We start from the raw sequence: 27,758 nt of genomic DNA on the forward strand, positions 1-27,758 counted from the left end.
TTACACTATAACAACAAAATAATACAAAATATATGTACTATTTTAATAAAGCTAATAAAGCTATACATACTTTTCACTCTCATAATATTTTATATATTATGTATACTGGTATTTATATATTATAAATAAGTAGTAAGTGTAACTTATATAAGGATCATATATAGTAAAGTATCAATAAAAAATGCTATATATAACATGTTACTTTTTGTATAACTAGACAATTCATAGATAAAGAATCAACTTTCATAAATAACACCATCCATAACTTGTGATAATTATATTGATGTATTATACAATAATTTTGTTATTCAAATTCTTTATCAATTTAAAAGAAAATACATTATAAAACAAGATGTGTTTGTGAAACACAATGTCCCCCTATACGATGTTTGACCTTGTAGGATGACCTTGACCTTGTGAAGGATGACCTTGACCTTTCACCACTCAAAATGTGCGGCTCCATGAGATACACATGCATGCCAAATATCAAGTTACTATCTTCAATATTGCAAAAGTATTCATAAAATAAGCAATTTGGGCCACATATATTTGACCTCTGACCTTGAAGGATGACCTTGACCTTTCACCACTCAAAATGTGCAGCTCCATGAGATGCACATGCATGCCAAATATCAAGTTGCTATCTTCAATATTGCAAAAGTATTTATAAAATAAGCGATTTGGGCCACATATATTTGACCTCTGACCTTGAAGGATGACCTTGACCTTGACCTTTCACCACTCAAAATGTGCAGCTCCATGAGATACACATGCATGCCAAATATCAAGTTGCTATCTTCAATATTACAAAAGTATTCATAAAATGAGCGATTTTGGCCACATATATTTGACCTCTGACCTTGAAGGATGACCTTGACCTTTCACCACTCAAAATGTGCAGCTTCATGAGATACACATGCATGCCAAATATGAAGTTGCTATCTTTAATATAGCAAAAGTTATTGCAAAATGTTAAAGTTGGCACAAACAGACCAACAGACCAACAGACAGACCAACAGACAGACCAACAGACAGACAGGGCAAAAACAATATGTCCCCCACTACTATAGTGGGGGACATAATTAGGCAGGATATTTTTTAATGACTTTATATGATAAAATAAGTACCAAGTCAAATGCTTGAGGACCCACAAAAACTTCAAATCCACTGAGCACCCCATCATAAACGCAAACTTTCAGAAATAGTACTTAAGTTCATCTCTCACTGAAAAGGGAAGATGGATTCTCACTGAACTACTGAGATGTGCCTAGGCAATCTAGAGGTAATTAATTAGCAGGTATGCTTGCCATCATAGTGGATGATTACCCAGAACTCCACACCGCTGACAGTTTGAATAATGATAGAAAACCATACTTGATATTTGAACATTATCATTAATTTAGAATTAAGTAGAATGTTTCAATGCTTTTTTGTAGTGTTTCAGACATAGCAGTTGTGTAATCCATGGAACAAAAGTGTGATAAGGAGCTCAGAGAGCTTTTATCTTGATTAGATATCTTTTAAGTTTTAATCACAGGAATTCTTTAGGTGATCTGGAATTATTCTTCCTAAGCAAAAAAATTATTATGGTTGTCTGCATCTGTACGAGTCTAATATCAACCTTTCATTCCTTAAAAGTTCAGGAATGGTAAAAATTGCCCATGCATATTACATTTTGCATTATAACTTTTAAACATTGCTTTTCTTTTAAAAGAAATTATTTTTCTTACATTACCATATTTTTTATTTTTTATAATCCCAGTATGATGCTTAAATGACAGGTGACTACTGAACAATATTAAGGTAAACATATTTACAAACAATTTTTCCAAAAGAGACATCTGATTGATGACAATTTCTCTTCAAACAAATTTCTATTTCAAACATTTCTGTTGTTTCTATTACATTAAAATAGCTTGTCTGAAAATTTTACTTTACTTCAACCATTGCTGTTTACACACATTTCTTTCAAGTTAAAAATAACTGAAATGATTTAAAAAAAACAAAAACTATTTCTTACCTGTCATAATGAGCAACTGCAGGTAGACCCAGTAAGCAGCCAGTCTTGAGGGTTGACAATCCATCTTGAATTCAATTTTGTAAGATTATTTTCAATGCCTGAATACTTGACACTATTTCTGGCTTAATATCACAGAAGCTGATCAGGTAGTTTCCATACAGTGTTTCATATTATTACAATCTATATATATTTTAAATCCACTCTATTAGAAAACAATTGTACATATTTGATTGCAACCAGTATGTGATTTTATCCACTCCCTCTTTAAAAAAACAACAATTTTATTTTACCTAATAAAGTTAAACTTTAAAAATCTTCTAGTTCGCTCTTTTATTTCCTGATAACAACAGTAAATATCCAAATATGTTGTAAAATCCCCTCTAAATTGACTGCAACAACTGGTGGTCCAAGCTTCATTTGTTGCTGCTCAATCATATGAAATATCCACAAAATCTTTCACTGCACACAAATAGATGCTAGTCCAGACACAGATAAATGGAATTATCAATTTTTTATCCGAAAACTTTATCAAAATAAATAAATCTCACAGTTCATCCAATTGTTTTCAAGTACACCTTACTAAGCTCTTAGAAAAACCAGTAGCAATTCAAAATACATTCACTTATTCCACTTGTATTAACAGTTGGTGTTTGGTTTTTTAATATCCACAGTTTCCGGAATAATTTTGAAGTATCACATTATCAGCTAGCACCTATAACCGCCACTTTTCACACAGCAGCAATACACCAATGGCACTATCATCAACATCAATGGCCAGTAGAGTGTATAGCCTTAAGGTTTACCATGGACTGGTACAACCAACTGTAAGTCTTACACTGATCCTGGTATCTCCAACCTGATGGTTGCTCTATCCAAGGTGTACTAAACCAGAGGGAGAAGGGGTTCCAATGTTTGTGAACTCACTTGTTTCATTTGGCTGCCCGTTGTATATTGTTTTGACACTGCAGGATTCAGTTGAAATGCACTGGAAATAAACAATCAGAACAATACATTAAACAAAGGAAATGTTACATTAAACAATCAGACAGAAGTACAAGTTTAACCTTTATGAAATGCAGAATATTGTGGACTGTTTACATGTCACAATACATGATGTATTTTGCCATTTAATTTCATGACATAAATCATTTAGAATATAATATGCATTTATTACCAATTTGTTATAAATAACAATATTATAATTATAACATATTAATCACATATTTTTCCAGATCTTAATAAATGCTTGTGAATCTTCTTCCTGCATGGGGTATTTATATACTTTATCAAATCCTCCAAAAGACCTCAATTTTCTCATTTCCCATCCACCAACATAAATCAGCATCTGAAATCCATGGTTGAATCCCTACTAAAAATTTACACACTTGTAAGATTTGAGTAATAAAAATTCTTGGAGAAAGAAATCAAGTCAATCAATTAGCAGAATGTTTTGGTCCCAGTGTCACATGCTGTTCAGATATGGGCCAAGAGAGGGATTTCATCTGCCTAGGCAGGATAATTACGGAGTGGGGTTGCTATCAGAGGAAAGATAGGACAGTATCAGAGCAATTACCACCGGCCAAGACAGGCCCAACATTGAACTGTTCTGTGTCACCCTAAATTTGATTGCTAAGTGTTGCCACCATTGGCCTTTCAGTGTCTCCCTACATGTGCCTGCTCTGTGTCACACAACATTGGCTGTTTAGTGTAGTTTATCACAGACTTTATCGCCAAGATGTTGTGGTTGTTATACCATCTACATTGCTGCCACATTTTGCACCTTTTAAATTTCAGTTCAACATTTCTGCATAATTCAGTCATTTTGAAATGAGCACTTTGGCCTAGAAAGTCATACATGACAAAATAATTTATAACTGAGCAATTTTAATTTGAATGACGGATAATAAGATCAAACAAAATGCGCAAACCAAATGGTGTCAGTGATCATTAATTTATTCAAAATATGTGATGCTCAGAATCCAGCTATGAGCCTAAACTGGCAGAATTTTCTTCTGTTCCGATATTCAAATTTTTAAATCCAGGCCTAATTTTGCCTAATTATTTTTTTCCCAAAACTGAACCATTAAAAATAAATGTGTTTGTCTTAAACTTAAAATTTCAGACAATGTGCACAGTTTATCACACAGAACACAACATCCAAAAACAGTGAAAAAACGTTCATGCTTCGCTACTGGATTAATTTTGTCCCCAAGAACGAATCCCCATTTGTTGCCATAGCAACCCAATCATCTGAAGAGAATATATTTTAAGTATTACTCAATTTATTTTTTGGACAGCAATAAATGCGCAAATGATGTGATTCCTCGTATAAACAGTCAATCAAGCAGTCTGACACAATTGTCCAGGTGTTCTCTTCAACAATCCGCCAACATAACAACACAACAGAACAGAATTATATTACACATAAACTTTACAGTTTGGTTAACAATTGATAAGACAAAATACATGTAAATAGTAATTGATTATTGCAGCAATAACATAATTCTAGTAATGGATGACATTTACAACTTTTTATTCACATTTTAAATAGTTTAGTCTCACATTTTAACAATAAATTATTTAAATATGGAGCCATTTTAGTATGTTGTTGTAATCAAAAATATTAAATAGGAATTACAGTTTTAAAGGAAAACTATATCAGCGATTTTCCTCCTTCTTTATAAAGTACCGGTAAACGGTACTTTCCCAATCAAGCGAAAATTCCCAAATTCCCAATCGGCATCTGAAAAAATCCCAATCGGCGTCCGAATTTTTTCTCAAAACGATCGAAAGTTTCGTAACAAAACCCAACTTTTGGCGAGCGAACAAAGAAAATCGTATAGTTGTGTGTAACCACGCGCTCGATTAATTTCGGGTTTTATAATTCAGCGCGTGCAATCAATAGAGTCGTTACTGTTTCCGGTTCTTTTGTCAGGCAGCCAGCGTACTGTTTTACGTCGGTTTGTAACCTTGCCTCTGTGCAAAGGGTGTTCAGTCTAATGAACAATCTTTGCACGAACAATCGGAACCATCTATCACACGACACATTGACAGCACTAATGATGCTGTGCAGAGAGGGATGCCAGCAACTGATAGATGATCAAACATCAAAGATTGTTGAAATTTTCAAAAAAAGGAAAGACAGAGACATTGCTTTACAAGAGATTAAAACAACTTGTAATTGATTTTGTGTGTTCTTTATAATATTTTGTTATTTATATCAACTTTATTACTTAATGCTCATTAAGGCATGCCTGCAAATGATTATTTTAATGGGTATGTTCAATTAAGTATGAACTGTATGATGTATTCAATAAGACCCAAACTTCACGACGCGATTTTCCCAATTTAAGGATTTCACGACTCGATTTTCCCCAATTTTGAGGTTTTCACGACTCAATTTTTCCCAAATGGACCGGTACGGGTACTTTTCCCAATGGACAAGGAAAATCGCTGTATATAATCCAGTTTTAATGTCATTCACATATTGTTTAAGTAGAAATGGCAAAATAACGAATTATATCTACACTTATTATTAATGCTTCACCTGGAGTGTCTTATACAGCTATAATAAATGCATGGTTAATACAGACGTTTAGAAAATCTCAGAACGTATATTGATTGAAAGTTATACATTGATCAATTTCACAATTATACATTACTATGAAAATAATAAATTTGGCAAAAAGTGAGCTATCATTCTAAATTTGCATCCTATAAAACTCCAATGTGCAGATGTTAATTTTTTGGTTAAAGTGCAGTAAATTTTGCAAAGTTATAGCACAGCAAAAGACAATATAGATGCATGTTTCAGTCAACAATTAAGCTAATCTCCTTGGTCAGGTGCTCTCACAAAATTGTCTTTAAAATACATGTTTTAATACATAGTTTTTCATAAAGAGCTTTTAAGAAAATATGTCAAGAAGAATCAGTTCTTATTTTCTTTCCATTGCTCATTTCTTAAATGCATGAAACATTTCTCTTTAGCTTTTGCAGGCGCACACAATCTTTGGACAAAACCATTCTCTATCAACCATGACTATCAATGTCTGACTGCCTCACTGTTTTGTTCTATAACTGTCTTCCTATCATCAGACACATTAAAAACAAGATTGTATTCTTACATATATATCTTAAGAATGCATTATAATAATGGAATGCATTTGGTTACAGCATCGGCCTTTCTCCCGACGCTATCAAACTGTTAGGGGACTGGCGCTCCAACTGCTACCAACAATACATATCAGAAGATTTTCGGCAGCGTTTCCGAACAATTCAATTAATGCAACGCGCAATCAAAGACAGCTTGTAATTATACCTCGTTACATTACGTCTACTCCTACTAACCAACACCTACAATTGGGTTTGAGAAGGTCTTTTATCTCATTGTTGATTTATGTTATGTGGAACATTACGAGCTTGATATAATTGTATTTTTAGTATCATTCAATGTGCGTACCTTTGCTTTGTCGTAGATCATTACTCGAATTCACATGTATCATTCAGCGCTACCAATTGGATGTTATAGATGTAACGCTCGCATGGTATTTGTTGACGCATACTAGTACTTGATTTATGTTCTTTTGAGCGCGCATTCTTAACTGTTGTATATAATGTACGGTCAGCGCGCACTTTATACTTTGATATTATATGTTTGCACGCGCATTTTTGTACTTTGACCTGTAGTTAGTATGTAGAAATAAAGCTCTCTTTCCCCCCTTTATACTTTGTTTGGTCTTAAATTTAAGTTGAATAAAGATTCTTAATTGTATTTAGACGAGAGACCAAACATGCTGTTGCCCATATGTTTGTCCTGCCACGTATGCTTTATGAAGACAAGCCGGCTAATGTCCCGCCAGCACCACCTTTGAAACCGCGTGTCAGTAGCCGGGCTCTGTCTAGCATGCAGCTTATTCAGGCAGTCAGTGCGCGCAGCTCAAAGTGCTTACACGTCTCTCCCTCCCACACACCCTAGTTTAATTATGATGAACTCGAGCAATATTGCTATGGGGAATTATAGTCAAACAATGTATGTGTATGGGGAAGGTCAATAGTCAAACAGTGTTTGTTAATACAGTGCTTTTATCTCATTGTTGAATTATGTTATGTGGAACATTACGAGCTTGATATAATTGTATTTTTAGTATCATTCAATGTGCGTACCTTCGCTTTGTCATAGATCATCACTTGAATTCACATGTATCACTCAGCGCTACCAATTGGATGTTATAGATGTAGCTTTCGAATGGTATTTGTTGACGCATACTAGTATTTGATTTATGTTCTTTTGAGCGCACATTCTTAACTGTTGTATATTATGTACGGTCAGCGCGCGCTTTATACTTTGATATTATATGTTTGCGCGCACATTTTTGTACTTTGAGCTGTAGTTGGTATGTAGAAATAAAGCTCTCTTCCCCCCCTTTATACTTTGTTTGATCTTAAGTTTAATTTTGTTTTTGCAGGCGCACACAATCTTTGGACAAAACCATTCTCTATCAACCATGACTATCAATGTCTGACTGCCTCACTGTTTTGTTCTATAACTGTCTTCCTATCATCAAACACATTAAAAACAAGATTGTATTCTTACATATATATCTTAAGAATGCATTATAATAATGGGATGGAATTTGTTGTTGTTGTTTTTTTCTGCTGTTTCAAATTCAACACCATGGTACAAGCATAAAAATTGCTTTGATGATGTTGATTAGTTTTCTTTGTATACTGGTTTTTATTTTAAAAAATGACAGTCTACCATTTCACATGTAGACTTACACAATTGTGAAATAACATTATTGGCAATAAAATAAAAATTATCTTGCGCAAAGAGGATATTTGTGTTTTATGAACCTCGTATAAAAAGAGTTTTCACATGCATTTCAACATTTGTCAAGGAACATTAATTTTTAATTTGCAACCGTTAAGTAAAATGATTATGAGTCAGACGTTTATTTTTAAAGATGAAAATTAATATTAACATAATTAACTACAAAATATGATGATGCATTTAAACATATGAACGATCATACCAGAAGAGCTTTATCAGGTGATCAGCAGAATAAAAACACACATTAACTTGAACAAGGCTATTGTCAAGCAATATGGTCCCATACCGGCTCCACCATTGTCAGAAATTCCACCATTTTCAGATTATTTTTTTTTGGTTACCATAGCAACCACAATTTTTGACGTAGGAACAAAATGAAATGACTTGCAAAATGTCCATATAGCCATCTATCCATGTTGCAAGTTTCATGGAAAAAATTCTGGATTTAACATTATTTTGAAATTCATATCCAGATTTTTTTTATCATGATTGCACCATTTCTAGGATTTCATTTGGTCTACAATACCCCAAGTCATATGGATAATGCACAAAAGACCCTTATTTTTCTGTAATTTGCTACCGATGCATTAACCCCCATGCTTATCACTGTGCACATTTGCCTACAGGACTCTCCACTTTCCCAGTGATCGTTCCCCGTCATTAAGCCTGATCAGTTGATGCACAGGATGGGTATTGTTCTGCTTAACAATGCCAGAGTGCCACACATAGAATCCTGCTATTCCACATACCTGTATAGTGCACTGGCTCACCACACCCACCGCCTTACATGTTAACCTTTATGGAAATAAGATTTGCATTCTGAGAAAAGTGCTTTGTTTACCATTTAGGAAATGGAGCATTGGGTCTTCTGGATTGTTTGCATGCTCATGCTCTGTTCACACTTGAAAATAACCAGCAAAACTTAATGACTTAATTGCACCAAGAATTATTTTTAATGTATATTAAGTATATTTGGCATGTAGATATGCCCTTTTAAGTCTGACAGTTCTCCATGCAGGTATTGCCCCTTTATAGCAGACATTTCTGCATGGAAGTATTCCCTTATTTTTAGGTCTAAGTGCCACATAGAAAATGGAGCACTTCCCTGGCTATTGTACCAGCACTGATAAAGAATGCTCTGTGAGGCATGCACAGCAACCCATTTAGTTAGAGCAACACACAAACATATACCCCCATGTTAATTGCTATAATATTGATAGGGGGCTATTTGTTTGCTGGCATTGGAACAAACCCAATCCAGAACGCTGACTATTACACTTCACAACTCTCAGAGATTCATTTTTAATGGCATTTTGAACAATATTTCTCAATATTCAACAGACTCCAGTCTCATCAATGGTCCACATTTATTACCTCTACTAACAACAGGTTGAGAATGTTGATCATGTCAATGATCCTTCACTTGAAAATTATTCCTGTTGTATGTTTTTGTTTAGTTTAACCTGTGTATTTTGGTGGGGTTATCGTTATAATTATTGCCATCGACTCATCATCTTGAACATCCAGATATTATTCAATCTTCAACCACAATAAGCATATTATAAATGCACTTACAAACAGCGGGCAGGTTCCCCAATTTTAAAGTCTGCCATCATAAATTGTACAATTAAACAAAAACAATTTTGAGTGAAGTGCTTCCCTCAGCTGCTGACTGAATTTCCGCTATAATACATAAAAAAATTATTGACTAAAGTCATTTCAAGTTAGGCATACCTTTGCAATTTTGATAACACAACAGGGCAAAATTAATATAACAAGGGCTGTTTGTAAAACATGCATGCCCCCCATATGGGCTCTCAGTTGTAGTGACAGCCATTGTTTAAATATGTTTTTTGTCACAGTGACCTTGACCTTTGACCTAGTGACCTGAAAATCAATAGAGGTCATCTTCGAGTCATGATCAATGTACCTATGAAGTTTCATGATCCTAGCCATAAGCGTTCTTGAGTTATCATCGGGAAACCATTTTACTATTTTGGGTCACCGTGACCTTGACCTTTGACCTAATGACCTGAAAATCAATAGGGGTCATCTGCGAGTCATGATCAATGTACCTATGAAGTTTCATGATCCTAGGCATAAGCGTTCTTGAGTTATGATCCGGAAACCATTTCACTGTTTCAGGTCACCATGACCTTGACCTTTGACCTAGTGACCTGAAACCAATAGAGGTCATCTGCAAGTCATAATCAATCTACCTATAAAGTTTCAAGATCCTAGGCATAAGCATTCTTGAGTTATCAACTGGAAACCATTTTACTATTTCGGGTCACCGTGACCTTGACCTTTGACCTTGTGACCTGAAAATCAATAGGGGTCATCTGCGAGTCATGATCAATCTACCTATCAAGTTTCATGATCCTAGGCATAAGCGTTCTTGAGTTATCATCCGGAAACCATTTTACTATTTCGGGTCACCGTGACCTTTGACCTAGTGACCTGAAAATCAATAGGGGTCATCTGCGAGTCATGATCAATCTACCTATGAAGTTTCATGATCCTAGGCCCAAGCGTTCTTGAGTTATCATCCGGAAACCATTTTACTATTTCGGGTCACCGTGACCTTGACCTTTGACCTAGTGACCTCATAATCAATAGGGGTCATCTGTGAGTCATAATCAGTGTACCTATAAAGTTTCATGATCCTAGGCCCAAGCGTTCTTGAGTTATCATCCGGAAACCACCTGGTGGACAGACCGACCGACTGACAGACCGACCAACAGACCGACATGTGCAAAGCAATATACCCCCTCTTCTTCGAAGGGGGGCATAAAAATAACCATGTTCAATGGAATATAAAATGCATAATAATATGAAAAGTCCAAACCTTTAGTACAAAAGCACTATTATTTTTTTTTTCCATAAGCTTTATTCCAAACCAAAACTGTGTAAATCTGGTGTCTCTTAAAAAAAAAACATACAATATCCAGCCAGCTCCAACATCTCTTCAACATCGACACATTTTAAAAGCCTTAATGTTTTGTACAGTTTAATTCTGTACATTTTAATTAGTATTCAGTCTGGCACTCTCTGACACAGTTGCATACACTGTAGAAGACAGTTCTCATTTCCAGCTGACTAGTCCCAGACATATCACCATTATTATCTTGTTATCAAACCAGTATTCTTCACCCTTCCAACTTTTGGGGTCCTTAATCATCTTATAATTCGTGTTTTAAAAAATCAACAAAGGCATCACATAAGTCTGGCCTAAATATTAATTGTAAAACAGGGGAGCTAAAAGTGTTCAAAAATAAATTGTGAGCACTTGGTAAAGATATCTGAGCCTTGTATTTTACAGTCCCCTTTTCCAGATTATCAAAAGTTGACTAAGTTTATAATTATTACCAAAGCTTAGCATTAAAATTGTGTTTTTTAAGTGCATACATTTCTTAAACATGGAACTCAACTACAGATATTAATTTCAACAATAAGGTCCACAGGAGTAAGCGGACCTATTTACTCTGTTTATCAATCTTCTCAATTAACTTGTTGTCTTTGATGCATCAAACTTCAAAACAGCTCTATTTCAAATTGCAGTATTTGCCTTGAACATTCACATAGTTACTTAATCTGTTTAAAGTACAACTTTAACATGGACACCAATCATCATTTCTGTATTTAAATTAATAATCAGTTTATACCTATTTATTTAGCTCAGGTGCATTGAAAGCCTAAGGCTTATTTGAAATGCTCTCAAGTCCGTTTCCTGGGACTAGAACCAGCACTTGGTGTCTATGGGGGAAATCTCAAGAACGCTCCCACAGTGGGGATCGAACCCATGACCTTCCGATGGCTAGGCAGACATACATCAGCTACGCCATGGCGACAAGATAAATTAATGTTTGTTTTTTTGTTGTAACTTAATATTACTTCCTAGCTGTTGCCAGAAAAAACACACAAATAAATTCTCCTAAATTCTAAACAAGTGAAGGATACCTTTTCACGAGTCCTCAAACATGGCCATTTAAATATCTTAAGGTCTTGAATATCACTTGATACATGTTAATAGCTCATTATTCGTTACCCTCATCAAATTAAACAGTGAAATATACCCTGATCATGTTATAATAGCCACTATAGACATTCAGACATCAGGTTGAAGACTCATCTTCATTTACCCCAGTCTGCCTTGTCCTATTCAAAGAGATCTTATCAGATTTGTAGATGATAAGATTGGCAAAACAATAATGCCATGGCGTGATTATTGTCATCAGTCACGACACCTTCATGCATGATCCCTTCCTGAACAAAAACATAGGGAACAAAATCAAGGTTTCGTGCTGGTATGTTAAGCTAGTTTTCAAAATTACTCAAAAGCCTTCCACACTTGGTAGGAACTCTTGTCATAATGCTTTTAGGGTCACTCACATGTAGATACCTCTGAACACTAATTAAATACCTTCGTAACCTGATTATTGTATTTTATTATCGTTACCTGATAATTGAATTTTATTAGCGTTATCGATAATTGAATTTTATTAGCGTTTCTCAAATGTGGGAGTTATTTTGTAGTATGTGAATGTTCAGTTGATGAAATCTAACTTAAAATATCAGAAATAATCATCTCAGAGCCAATAAAAATATAAGATCAACAAGCAAATTCGTTATATTGATATCCCCCACCAATATGCTTCTGGACACAAAAGTCTTATTTTTGAAATTCAAAAAAGCATTTTTTCAAGATGCATAGGGCCATAACTCTGTTATTAACAGATGGTGTACAATGCTATTTGGCGTGCATCATCCTCTTATCCATATACATACTCATACCAAGTTTCAATGAAATCTGCCAAAGCACTTCCAAGATATGGCTCCGGACGGACGGAAAGACGGACGGAAGGACAGAAAGATGGAAGGACGGACAACGCCAAAACAATATCCCTCCGCCTATGGCGAGGATAAAAGCTTTTTCTCAAAAGAAATGTTTAAATTAATACTGCACAATATGTTTTGGCATAAAAATGTAATCATGTCTAAAAATAGAGCGATGCCAATAACATTAATGATATTCTGACTGATAGACATGTAGGCTGGGTATACCTTTGCCACTTCAGATTAGTTGAACCACTACATCTACAATTTCTTTTCCACTAAAGCAGACTTCATTGAAGGAATGCAATGCCAAAATGTGAGTGGTTCACAATCTTGTTGCCATCAGTTCCTGAAGACTAAACAAATCAGTTTTCAAGAAGACCTTACATAAAATGGAATCAAAGATGCTTTCATTGGTCTCACCTGGTAATTAATCCCTTAAAGGTATCCAGTATTCCTGTAAATTCCAATCACACCTCAATATTTCATAAAGTTAAAATAGATCTCATCATTTCAGATCATCCCCAACTACAGAGATCAGAATGCACATGGTTCTGCAGCTCCAGCCCCATGTTATGTTGGAAACAACAATGGTTCCTTACACACAGAGACTTGGCATGTACACCTCTGCTGTAATGGCACACTGTGTTTGGGAACATTCCAATGAATGAGAGGGCGTAGGCAGTCAGAACTGATATGCCTGAGGTGGGCTTCTTCCCAACAACAGGTGCATGCTCGGGACACTGGTGAGTGGTGTGAGGTCTACCCACAACATGTGTGTTGAGTTATCAAATAACACAAATAACATACTTAAACAATAAAATAATAGAATAAAGGGTAAATAACATCAAAACCTTACATAGCAACAATTAAATTACACATTTACTCAAATGGAACAAAATGTAAAATTATTTTATGTTTTAGTACTTTGCAATGCTATTGGTCAATATATTTACAATATTTTATAATCATTCTTTTGTAAATTATGTTTTTGAGTGGATGAAGATTACAGCGAGGATAGGTAGGTTCTCTTATTGAATTTAAATTTGCTTGACATTTCACAAATCAAATCAATCTGAAAATAATAAGCCAAATGTCACCTTGTTCAGTTATTATCCAAATACAGAATTCATATCAATCATGGTTTAGCAAACACTGGCTTCTGCACCAATGATATTGAAATGCCTGATTTTTCAACATTTGGAATTCAATATTGGTTGCTTTGATGTTGGACTATGATCTTTTCAGCTGGTTAGCAAATGCCTAATCCTCCATAACACTGCATAAGGGGTGGGTGGGGAACCAATATCTTACCCTACAGGTGGGCAATATTGGTGTCAATCAGGGCAATTATAACAGGAAATGGTCAACCAATTACTGTATCTGAAAAGAAAGATGGTGTGCTGGATCTTTACAATGTCAAATAGCCAGTAGTAATGGGCATCACCTCTGATTCAACACTTGTACCACATCTGAAGATTTTTCAATAAAAGATTGCCACAATTATTTGTGTGTTACATTAAGAATTTAATCAAGGTGTCAATATTTTAGGCCAATGCTTAAGGCATGGGGTTTATTTTGTCATTTGTACCATTTTCTTCTGACTCAGACTAATATTAGAAACCAAAGAAGTTTGTTGCATTTCCAAAACTACATGCTTCAAAGACATAATCATTGACATAATTGAGACTTTCTTTAAACCAATGGAAGAAATGTGATGGAAAACAATATGAACTGAAGAGCATGGTTGAAACATTGTGTATTTGCTTTGGAAATTACTATGCGAAAAATGTTGTATTTTAAGATTAATAAGGTACAGTATTGATATAACAAGACTATTGCCAAGCAATATAAGTCCTCTACCGGCTCCAGCATTGTCAGATTTTTTTATATATTTGTTGCCATAGCAACTAGAATTTTTGACGAAGGAACAAAATGAAATGACTTGCATAATGTCCATATTGCCATCTATCCATGTTTCAAGTTTCATGAAAAAAACATGAAGAACTTTTAAAGTTATCGCAGGATCCAGAAAAGTGTGACAGACCGACAGACTCACAGACAGACAGACGCACAAAGCGCCAACAAAAGTCCCCTCCGGTGAAACCGAAAGGGGACAACAAAACACACTATTCACATAATCTTAAAAGAGCATTATTATACCACTGTTATTCAAGCTCAGTCTCATCCACATTAAATCATCCAGTTAGCTAATTACTGGGACTGACACCTGTTCACATGACAGACAGTATTTAATCAAGATGAAGATCATATTTGCCTTCCACTCTTCACAAGAATGGTAATGATCACTGGGCGGCCATGATACCCCATATCATATTTCTCACACTTGAGTCTGATGGCTAATATTTCTGTAGCACCTGTTTGCCATTGCCATAGTAGTACTCTTTTTTTCATCCCTTGGGATAACAGATTTTGCTTCTAGGGTATTAGAGACAATGACCATTGACTACCATGCATAAGAAAATGCATCCATTGGCATTTAATCTGCATTCAAAAGGAAGAGAAAAGTGCATTAGATGAAATTGATAACTGGTCTGAAATTCCCTGTTGGATAATTTAGCTGTCTTCAGCAGATTACACATCCCTTTTAAAAATCCCACTGGAAATAATTGCAATTCTTAGAGGCAATAACATTTATATGTCTTGGAGAAAAAAATCTCCATAAGCAGGGGATGGTGTGTTTGTTTTCTTGTGCTTTTTTCTCATGTTCAAGTGTACAAGTAAAAACCCATGGCTGTGTTGACTGAATTCAGCCAACAGGAAGACTGCCACTTGAAAATGCAATTAACTGCTCACACTCTTGCAGAGACTCGTCTTCAAGAATTTAGTCACACTTTTGATAGTTCCATTTCATTGAATGAATATTTTTAAGGCTCAACATCGGTAAGATAATTTGTTTCCATATTGGGAGATGTTTGAATGAAAGTGATGGAAGAAAACCGAAGAATTCAAGGCAACCAAAACAGGCAGATTGTTCATGACCCAAGGGCTTTAATTGATTACACAGGCCCAAGAAGGGGCACAGCAGATGGACACTGGAGTATGGGGCAATTAATCATGTGACCCGCGTCAAGGACCTGGTTTGGTTCAAGTGACCAGTATGGCAAGCGGTTCAACGCATAATCCCAAGAAACTAGGTTTCTCATGAGAACCTAGGTTTTCAAATGAGAACCTAGGTTTTCAAATGAGAACCTAGGTTTTCATGAGAAACCTAGTTTCTAGCGGTTCGACGCATAATCCCAAGAACTAGGTTTCTCATGAGAACCTAGGTTCTCAGAATGAGAACCTAGGTTCTCGCTTGAAGATTGCAAATTGCTTCAAGAACCCAAGTTTTCAAATGAGAACCTAGGTTCTCGCTTGAAGATTGCACATGTCTTCAAGAACCCAAGTTTTCAAATGAGAACCTAGGTTTTCATGAGAACTTAGGTTCTCAATTGAAAACCTAGGTTCTCATGAGAACCTAAGTTCTCAGAAAGAGAACCTAGGTTCTCATGAGAAACCTAGTTTCTTGCGGTTCGACACAAAATCCCAAGAAACTAGGTTTCTCATGAGAACCTAGGTTCTTAGAATGAGAACCTAGGTTCTCGCTTTAAGATTGCACATGGCTTCAAGAACCCAAGTTTTCAAATGAGAAGCAAGGTTTTCATGAGAACCTAGGTTCTCCTTTGAACACCTAGGTTCTCATGAGAACCTAGGTTCTCATTCTGAGAACCTAGGTTCTCATGAGAAACCTAGTTTCTTGGGATTATGCGTCGAACCGCTTGCCATAGACCAGTTCACACATTGATGAATTGTCAAATTTCAAATAGGTGTCAAAGACTCCAAAAACCAAAAAAATGATATGTAATACTGTAATAATTTACCGGACCACACCAGATTTTACCGGACCTTGTTCATTATAATCCAAACAATATAAAATACTGCTAAAGAATTTATTTTTATTATGATAACGATCTCAATGATAAACAATTCTAAACATATTAAAATAACCACTAAATTAAACCCATTTTATGAAATCTTTCAGTCAAAAGAGAAGAAAGCTTTGTGACTTTTTTAATACATTTCATGTCAATTTAAACAGTGATATAAAATATTACTACTCTCAGAAGGGGTAATCACATGACAATCAAGATATCAGCGTCTGTTATGAAACAGGTATTTTTCTACGTTAATGCTCTTAACACTGTATTATATGAATAGGGAATAAGACATCAATTTGGGAATAAATTGTGTTTTATCAAAAGTGCATAATATGCAGTTTTATATGTTGCATTTATCTAGTTTTACAAATTATAATTAAAACATATACTTGCATATATAATAGCATCATTTAAATTGATTTTACTTAAAAACTGGATTTTTTATTAATTTAAAAAAAAAATCCTCATGAAATGAAACTGTGTCCATGCCGCGTAAAAATACACTTTAAATGATACAAATTCAATCACTGTTAATAAAAAAGTCATGGAAAATCACATAATACAGTGTTTCTTAATTTCTTTTGTTTAATTTTTAAATGCCGCTCTCTTTTCAGCCATATCAGTAAGAAAGTGATAGCCTTTATTTTGTATTAATATTTGCTTTTTATCTTGAATTTTCTAAATGGGAGCTGTAATATTGAGATCCCGCTAAGAAAATGTGTAGCGAGTAAAGTCAAGATAAAGTGTTGTAATAGCTTCTTCTACTGCTGGTCACTAATGCGCATCAAATCACCGAACAGGCAATGGTCGCATGGTTCCCACATTTCAATTTATGTTCATCACAAGGATTGAAACAAGGAAAATTCAATTCAACCACTCAAAAACTTGGTGCAATATTTAACTGGTTTTAAGAAACAGTTTGGAGTAGGTAATGTCACACCAGCAAAGAAAGCCAGTTTTACTGGTCGGTAAAATCCATTTTATTTTAAAGTTAAATTATCTATTGAAGTTAAATAAACATAAACCAGTCCATATTTAGTTATTACTTAGTCCTAGTTTGGTATTAATGTTTAACCAAAGTTTTTCATATTTTTTTTTTTTTTACAGAGTTCCGTCCGTTTCGGAAATATTATCACACCTCAGCTAATTTCGCATGAATTGATCATGCATTAAAATTCCTCATTTACTCTTGTGATGTTTGCAAAGGGTTTCTAATACTGTGTCATCATCCGAAAATCTTGACAATCTTAAAAACGCTACAATTAAAAATTCTGCATATTTTGCATTCTTTAAATAACAAGAGCACCGCATAGCAGGTGCCAATGGTCGGCTGTGGGTGCAGTTTTTAATAAATGAAAGCTTGTCAGAAGTGACCTTGACTTTGACCTAATGACCCAAAAATGGGTGTGGCATGTAGAACTCATCAATGTGCATCTACATATGAAGTTTCAAAGTTGTATGTGGAAGCACTTTGATTATGGAGCCTATGTTAAGGTTTTGACACAACGCGAACAGTGGACGGCAGACGCCGGATGACGAGCTGGCTATAACAATACCTCTGGGTTTTCTCCAAAAACAGCCGAGCTAAAAATTACATTTTGCACAAATGCATAAAAACGAAAAGATTAAATTAAATTTTCGTTATTTATCTTGTTCCTGTTAATTCAGCTATGACAGCTTTTTAAGTGACACATTCATATAAAGAAGTGAAGTTGCAAGACTTGCAAATTACTAAAATGTTGACAATATTGTTGCTGTCATTGATGATGGATGAAAGGAGGCTGATCCAAAGAAATGGATCAACACTACAACACCAAGACCACAATACCTGTCAAAAACAACCAAATCCCCAAGTGTTTACAAGACCAGGGGTTTGATGTCCCTTGTTGTTCACTGTCAGACCCCCACAGACCAGGACACCAGATTTCACACTGCAGTTTTCACAGTTCATATAAATGACAGACATTTAGATTAAATACACCTTGTGGTGTGCTGGGAAATTTTTTTAAGCCAATCTCCCCTTGCAACTTTATTATAACTTATTTGCAATTTTAAGCTCTTCCACCAAACAAATTCACAATACTACAGAAGGTGGTCATATGTATTTTATCATCTTGTTAAAAATAAAACATGAAGAATTAATTATAATGAAAAAAATTCAGAACAGTGTACATAAGTATAACTTTAATAGCATTGTTTCATATACATAATTTCAACATGGTCTGCATGAAAAATGATTCATTTACAATAACACATTTGGTGATAGAAGGTAACAATGCATCCATGCATTCCTGTACATTATTTCTTGCATTCTGTGATAAAAAATTAAACTAATGAACAATGCATATCTTTGCCACTAACAAGCAATTAGCATTATCTGATAAATCATTAATTTTCACATTAACAAGGTGTCCCAAAATGTGGACCATACACCAATTACTAAAGGATTGGTTATCTAATTGCTAAATTTCTTCATTTAGGAATTGATTTCCTCTTTCACGCTCCGAGCAGAAGCCTTCCACATCTTTCGTCAGATTACAATGAGTAAGCCATTAAATAAAGTAATTCTCTGTTTTGCTTATTTAGATGTCGGGCTACAAACCAAGAGATAATCTTGTCTTGCCAAACAAAGACCAATCAAATTAAACAATACTATTGCCAAGCAATGTATGTCCCCTACCGGCTCCACCATTGTCAGAAATTCCACCATTGTCAGATTATTTAAAAAAAATATATTTGTTTCCATAGCAACCAGAATTTTTGACTTAGGAACGAAATGAAATGACGTGCATAATGTCCATATTGCCATCTATCCATCTTTCAAGTTTCATAAACAAATATGAAGAACTTTTAATGTATCGCAGGATCCAGAAAACCACCATTTTCAGCAGTATTTCTAGTCTATTTGTTGCCATAGCAACCAGAATTTTTGACATAGGAACAAAATGAAATGACCTGCATAATGTCCATATTGCCATCTATCCATGTTTCAAGTTTCATGAAAGAATATTAAGAACTTTTAAAGTTATTGCAGGATCCAGAAAAGTGTGACAGACTCGCAGACAGACAGACAGACACACAGAGCGAAAACCATAAGTCCCCTCTGGTGAAACAAGTAGGGGACAAAAGTTCAATCACATTCAAATATTCTTATAACACTTCATGCCCAGCCGATCTTTTAATTATAATGTGTTTTTATGTACTAGCAATTTAACATCATTCAAGGGCCACAACTTAAAAATTTCTCTGAAGGGATTTGCTAACTGATCCTTTAAGCTTACATTGGACTATTTTCTTTTTAACACACACATATTATAATAATAATGTACATCAAACGTATTTGTGAACAAATACAACAATTGTTATAAAGAGAATTCAAGGCAGTGAAATAAACAAGTCAATTAATTTTATTCTGTCCCCATTGAGACAAGAATGAACAATCATAGTTGGCCACACTTCCAAGATGGTTCTGGTGATTTATAGACAAATTCTTCATGTCTTAATTAATGAGCAAACGGTCTTTTTTTTCCAATAAATAATCATTATGATGGTGATTTTGACCATATAAAGTCACTGACTATGAGAAGATAATACCGTGAAAATGAGAATTAATGCAGTCCTGATTACTTTTGTGGCACATACCCTCTCTGGACGCGAGAGTCTAATTGTGTTGCTCCTTTACAAACTTGCGGCAATAAATTTGTCCCAAGAAAACATTTATTTCGGTTATTTCTGCAATTATAGCCACGGGGACAAAGAATTGGTCAAAGACTATTGTTATTTGCATGAAAATAATTGCAGAAGCGGGGTATTAGGTATGAAATGAATTGTAAGTGGAAACAGTCTAACACATGTTTCAGTTTTCTAGGACGGGAGTGAATAATTTCCTGTTTTCTGATTGGTTTATTCTGGGCCTGGAAAGCAATTAGCGCTGCATTTAGGGATCATTGAGATGCGAGGTTATTTGGGGTCAGTGCCAACTCTATACATGAGTGCTCTCTATTAGGAGCCTGGGCGTGATTCATTTGTAGCTGTCAACCTCAATGTCTGACAGATTGTCAAATGAAGATAACTTTTTTTTTCTGTGAATAGAAAGTATGGTGCAGGGCTTTGAAACAAAGTCAGTAACTCTTGATGCTTCAAAATTAACAATACTAAAATATTATCAGAAAACAAAAACTTAAATTTCAAGGTTGCAACATTTACTGCAATGTCATGAATGACTCATATATTCTTATTTTTATATGTACCTGTATATCTACAAACATTATCATGCATGGCTAGTTCATAGCTCCCTTTGATGAGTATGTCAAAGTGTATTTCATGAGCAATTTCAGATTAAATTAATTTAAATAAACAGTTTAAATGATAATCAACACTAACAACATCAATCAATTTTTAATGAAAATAGTTTTCCCTTAACCTTACAGATTATTTATTTCCCTGGTTTCCATTTATGTTAACCAATCTTCATAGAATCAGATATAATTTTTTTATAACCACTCAAGTTTCAATGAAAACCATAAAGCTTGCTGTTCTGTGTCACAGAAAATTTATAAAAAAACAAACATAAAAAAGTATTTCTTTAGTCGACATTCCCCATACTTGAAACTAAAACAAGAAAAAATCCTTCTCATAAAATGATGCTATTTTTAAATCACTTAAAGAAATTTAACAAATGTAGACGAATATAATAGGTCAAGAAACCTATTTTTTTTTAAAGTACATAAAACAGAAAATAAAATGTTTTTTTTTATTCTGTGATTCCTTATTTAAGCTGAGAAGCTACTTTTATTTTAGAATTTGGCATTTTGAATTGCCATTGCCTGCCCATCTCTCCATCCATTCACCTGTGCACCTTCATATTTTGGTACTGTCAGGTTAGCACTAGATGAGTTTTGTCAAAAAAGTAGAATGCTTGGGATTTGTTTTCTTGTGGACGCATTGCTAGTTTCTACCATGATTTCCATTTAAAATTTAACAAACATTCCCGATCTGAAATATTGAAGCAATCATTAAAGCACTACCATAACGCAGCAGAACATTTGATTTCTTTACAAGGTCTGTAAATGCATCTCACTAGTTCATGCAGTTCATCAGTATTTCATCAAAAGACCAACCTAGTTAAGAACTTCTAGGCCGCATGTACAAGTACAATGATAAATTAGATAATTATAGGAGAAAAGTCTCCAACATGTAGAGAGGTGTCTCCTCAGTCTCCTCATCCCATCACTACATGAGGCTTAATTTGCAGGGGTCAATACCAGTTAATTTTACAACACTAGAAATCAATGTTGTACCTTTGTTCAGCCTCAATTGAGGTAAAAATCAGTGAAAAGTTATTGACTTATTTCTTGATTCTAGAAATGTTAAAGACTGTGTTGATGATAAATCAATTGAACACCGGAATTCATATCAAACTAATAGAAGATACTGCTACTTGGCTTCCTTAGAAGGCAGAATACTGTGACAATACTATTGTAATATTATTATTGTCTCTACTATAATAATTATGTTCCAAACAAAAATTATAATATTGTTTATTATATATAATTATTTCAGTAAGGCAATTATATGCATTCCTGCATTTGAATAAAACTATCAGAAACTTTAAATTGGTAATTCACTGTTTCAAATAGTACTAAAATTATCAAAGATGATAAATCCAAAATTGTTACTTATGTAACTTTTTTTGGTTTCTAGAATTAATACAGTAATAAACAATATTATATATGAACACTAATCAATTGTCAGTTTGGGAGCAACATTAACGAATATAAACAATCTAACTTACGTGTTAACCCATTTATGTCTAGTGGACTCTCCCATCCTTCTAAATTGGATCAATTTATTTCCAAAATTAGGGATTTCTAGTATATTTATTTCTATATTTAGAATATTTCTTACAGAAATTCATTTATGCAAACAGCGCAGACCCTGATGAGACGCCGCATCGCGGCATCATGCGGCGTCTCATCTGGGTCTACGCTGTTTGCAAAGGCCTTTTTTCTAGACGCTAGGCATAAATGGGTTAATGTTAACATACCCCAGACATCCACAATGTAATTAACACAGAACCCTCTCCAATAGCACTGATGCATTTGTCAACACACTTTAAACTATAAAAAAAAACAGTTTGCAACTAAATTTGTACTTTTTTTTTTATGTAAACGAAACAATTTTAAATTCACTTGTTATACACAGCCATAATTGCCAATGAAAAGTATGACAACATTTCCCCACTAAGAGACTGCTGACACATGCTTCCGCCTACCTCCTCCTCTATACCAGCCAACAAACTGTCATCTGACCCTCCATGATATCAACTTAATTACCGATTTTACAAGGGACCTGCTTATCAAATTAATGCTGCTTGGAGGTGATAAAGGTATAATTGGCTCCAATGTCAAAACTGGATCACAATGTAACAATATGCTGCTCCATTACAGCTCCTCAGGGGTGGGGAGGGCAGAATGTTAGAAAAAACGCAGAGGGTGGGGGCATCAGGGAGCCAATAGGCAAAGATATGTGAGAGTCACATGTCATACAGCATCCAAGTTGTTACAAGGGCGTATCTGATCCTTTTTTTCTGATTTAAGGTAGGGTCTTTTAATCCTTAAATATTGCAAAATGACCTACTGTTTGTGTGGTGTTGACACCAGGCAAATTTGTGATGCCAACATAATGAATGTAAAATTGAGATCATGACAGTTCTTAGCAGGTAAACAACCACAACCAATGCACAGAATCTGTATCAACATGGAATGAAGGAATTAACTCCTGATTGCCCAGGATTGCATGTATCCTGAATCTCTCAAGTCAGTAAAAAGAATGCATGCTTTTGTGTTTATGCATTTTCAAATAATGTATGTTTTACAGGATTTTGCTGTGGATTTCTCAAATATAAAAAATTGTAAATATATAGTAAAACAAGATGTGTTTGTGAAACACTATGTTCCCCCCTCCCCTATATTTTACCTTTGACCTTGAAGGATGACCTTGACATTGCACCACTAAAAATGTGCAGCTCCATGAGATACACATGCATGCCAAATATCAAGTTGCTATCTTCAATATTGCAAAAGTTGTGACCAATTCTAAAGTTTGACGCAAACAAACAAACCAACAAACAGGGCAAAAACAATAGGTCCCCCAGTATAGACTTGGGGACATAAAAATCAGTATTTTCTAGAGTGAAACACTTTTTAATAGACCTTAGTGCAAGTTAACATATTAAGAGCACGATACTGCCCTACATGTATATAGATATCACACAAAGTTGATGCAAATATAATGTATATTCACTTTTTATTACATATAATCAATGTGGATTTCAACTCCTCCACTATTTATACAAAAGCATTACAATAACCAGCCTATAAACTATGACTTGGGCCTATCAGAAATCTAGCATCAATACTTGGACAATTAAACAAAACATTGTGTAAATTTTCAATAAACACTCAATGTTGACTCTTCCCAACGATGTTTTCACCTCCATTCACCTGTGATGGACTACTAGGAGCAACCGTCAATAATTGCCCTCAACTTCAAATAACCCATGTCAAATGGGGCGACATCCGAGGCATTCATGCATTGTGGGGGATGTTTGTTTTCTGTTGTACCATGTGGTGATACAGCATCAATCACTGACAGTGCTTTGGAGAAAAAGTCAACAGCCAATTGTCAATTTTTCTATTCAGATATTACAATTCAAACATTCAATCAGATATTACAATTCAAACATTCAAATCTGGAATCATTCCTTCATATCATTAAATACAATATGCTGATATTCTGAATAATCCTTGAAACAGGTGTTTTAGTTTGAAAAAAAATCTACCGTTAAAAGTACTTTTATGAATAAGTGTACAAACTTTTTATTATTGTTGATCCTGAGATTTATTCGGTGAGAACAGCAAACATTGTTTTTTGTTGGTCATTTAAACTAAAATCAGCAATTAAATACTACCGTACATTCGCGGCCATAAGTCTACCTCGGCCATAAGTCGAGGGGTATAATGTGGCTAGAAAAACTTGGTTTTTTGCCTTGACTCTGCCATAAGTCGGGGGGTAAATTTCTTCAATATCTCGGACATGTTTAAGTGACGTTTTAGTCATGGTTCTGAGGGCTTTTGTACCGGCAGTTGACATTTTTTGGGATATTAATAATAAAAATATATTTAAAATGAAACATTCAACGTTTCAATTATTTATTATCACGAAAAATATATTTTATTGTTCAAAATCATAATAACATATCATTCATTATTTCGAACTTAATATATACTTCACAAATCAAAATTATTAACCCATTTAACGTAATAACTTTCAGCGTTTATATTATGAGCATATATTTTTGCATTCAAATGTTAGTGCTATTGATGTGAAAATTCGGTAAAATCTTGAACGCAGAAATTCATTATATGGTCAAAATAATTGTAACTTGCTCTCAAATAATCAACAACGCTTTCGCCATTATGCGTGAAACACGTGAATTTACCAACACTCGCATCGCTCGCTATTCGACTGTTACATATTCGTAAATCACGAGATACCCGAGGAATATTTTCTGCATACTGGAAAAACGTCTTTTCTAATAATACTTAGCAGATAATCGAAAGTAATTGTGTATTTTATATGTCCAATTACACTTTTTAATAATCCAGGGTGAGTGCGTAATATTATTATAATCAAACAATGAATGAAATCTTCACTCAGATAAGATCTATATATTTACGAAACGATTATGCATTAATTGTGGGACAGTTGTGAATAAATCAACGAAACCACACCTTCATCCAATCAAAAAATATACAATGTGAAGTTGAACAATAGCGATTGGTTAAAGGCGTATCCAATCGAGTAATTATTTTTGATTGGTCAGAAGTAGTTTGCAGCAGAACCGTTGTGCATATCATTAACGGATAACTATTTTAGGCGTGACGCAATTATAGACAAATGATCGAAAGGATGCCAACACTACACTTTACACTTTGATCTTAGTCAAAAGGCCGAGAAGCGATAATTGGTGGCATAAAGACATCTGCACCTGTTGACAGATTGTATTTACACGGATTAACTTTAAATGGGTACAAGTGTCAGCAGTCGATTTTCTATTGTTCTTAGAAGACAACGGACGATGTATCGATAGACAAATTGCTATTTTTATTTTTCGCCACTTTACCGTATTTCACAAATATTTAATATTTTCGAAGTTATTTTTACATGTTTTTATTTGGACTTATTACGAAGATTATTGCATTAAAAACCAATGTAAACATGAGTATTTTATTATCGGCGGACATTTAAGTAAAAGACGAGTCAGCCTTACCGTAAACAGTCATTTTTCTTCCGCTTTGGAGATTTATTACTTTAAAAAAAGGCACAGAAATATGTTTATTTTTTATTTTTATTTAGTACCTCATCCATAAGTCGAGTTGACTTTTAAAGTCAATTTTGGGAGCGTTTTTAGGTCGACTTATGGCCGCAAATTTACGGTAGTTAATTTTGTCACTGCTTGTTGTGAAAGATTACTATACTAGGCTTGTCAATACTTAAGATTATAAATACAATTTCATCAAGTTGTTGAAATGATGTTACAAAATATCATTATTACTAGACATTACAGGGCGCAGTGGTGCAGTGGATATGGTGTCCGCCGCGTGTTCGGGAGGTCACAGGTTCGTTAGATACCCCCCATAGACATCAAGTACTGATCTAGTTCAAGGGAACAGACTAAAGAGTGTTTCAAATAAGCCTCAGGCTTTCTATTCAATCATGCTAAAATGAATAGGTTTAAAGTAAGACATTACAGTCACAGAATTTAATTGCATGTTTCATGTTTACACAAAGGTCATTTTATTTATTGCCGCATATTTTCTTTGGGATTTAATATTACAAGTTTTATCTGTCTATTTATAATTGTTCATGGTGAATATTAATTTACTAATGTACATATAAATATTAATATAAACAGCAAATTGTAGGGTATTCCACCATCAAGTATTGTCGTTAACACCTGCACATTTTACAGATAAAAAATTACCAGTGAGTCTGACAATATACGGTAATTATATCAATATTATAATTATTTACATATGGCAAAGTCTCATTACTAATTTTAAATATTGCAATTTTTGTGTATTATATACCGGTAGCAAACTGTATTTATATCTCAGCTCAAGAAACAATCTTTACTACCAAATTTTTCTTTGAAGTAGCTAGTATTATAGAAGTAGCATAAAACATGCACAGAGAAGCATTTGAAATGAATCAATATATTTACAATTAATATAGGTTTTATTTTTCTTACATATTTTTCTATGAGGTATTGAAAACAAAGTTAGATAAAATATCACGAAGTCGTAGCTGGAAAGCACCATGTTTGAACAAAATCCAAAGAAACCTATGTCCTTTGACCGCCGTAGACTTCAATCAGTGCATTCACAATTGCCTTGAGAAAATAACACAAACATTTAAAACTATTAAATCTCACCAAATTGCAGGAAAAAGTAGTTAACCCTTTGCATGCTTGGAAATTTGTCGTCTGCTAAAATGTTGTCTGCTGAAATTTAGCATTTTCTTCTTTTTTTTTTCAAAGAATACTATCAGAATAGCAAACAGTTTGGATCCTGATGAGATGCCACGTTCTGTGGCGTCTCATCTGGATCCAAACTGTTTGCAAAGGCCTTCAAAATTCGGTTCCAGCACTGAAAGGGTTAATCCAACACTTCCTAATTTCAGACAATGCACTGGAAATTAAACCTAGTAAAAGGTTGTTGACAAACTTTTAATTGCAAGCCCATCTTGTATTTTGTTGTCAGATCGCCATGGCATAATTGGAATGGTGTCTACCTAGCTACCAGGAGGTCTCCAGTTCGATCACCAACGTGGGAGCACTCTTTTAGATCTTCCCCATAGCCACCAAGTACTGGTTCTAGTCCCAGGAAACAGACTCAAGAGCATTTCAACAAGCCTGAGGCTTTCTATGCAATCAAGCTTAAATAAATAGGTATAATCTATTTTGTTGCAAACGTCTCAATATTATCCAGATTTGTTTCATAGGAATTGTGCAAATCCCGTCACAAGGACCACAAAAGAATGTATTAAATATGTTATCTATAAACAT

The 27,758-nt window shown here is 34.5% G+C and overlaps 1 protein-coding gene across 13 annotated transcripts in view; it reads right to left on the bottom strand.

Moving 5' to 3' along the window:
• Positions 1–27,758, bottom strand: part of LOC127873643 (nephrin-like) — a 169,757-nt gene that overhangs the window by 87,483 nt on the left and 54,516 nt on the right. For 12 of the 13 annotated variants that reach the window (XM_052417622.1, XM_052417631.1, XM_052417612.1 and 9 more), the window contains one exon: positions 2,021–3,005. In XM_052417622.1, coding sequence (XP_052273582.1) covers positions 2,021–2,084 — 64 coding nt within the window. In that variant the 5' untranslated portion in view covers positions 2,085–3,005. Of the gene's footprint in view, positions 1–2,020; positions 3,006–13,109; positions 13,257–27,758 lie in introns of those variants that run through there. The other variant, XM_052417604.1, reaches the window with a different exon arrangement.

This window comes from Dreissena polymorpha, chromosome 1 (genome assembly GCF_020536995.1).
Source record: "Dreissena polymorpha isolate Duluth1 chromosome 1, UMN_Dpol_1.0, whole genome shotgun sequence".
In the NCBI taxonomy this organism is placed as follows: domain Eukaryota; kingdom Metazoa; phylum Mollusca; class Bivalvia; order Myida; family Dreissenidae; genus Dreissena; species Dreissena polymorpha.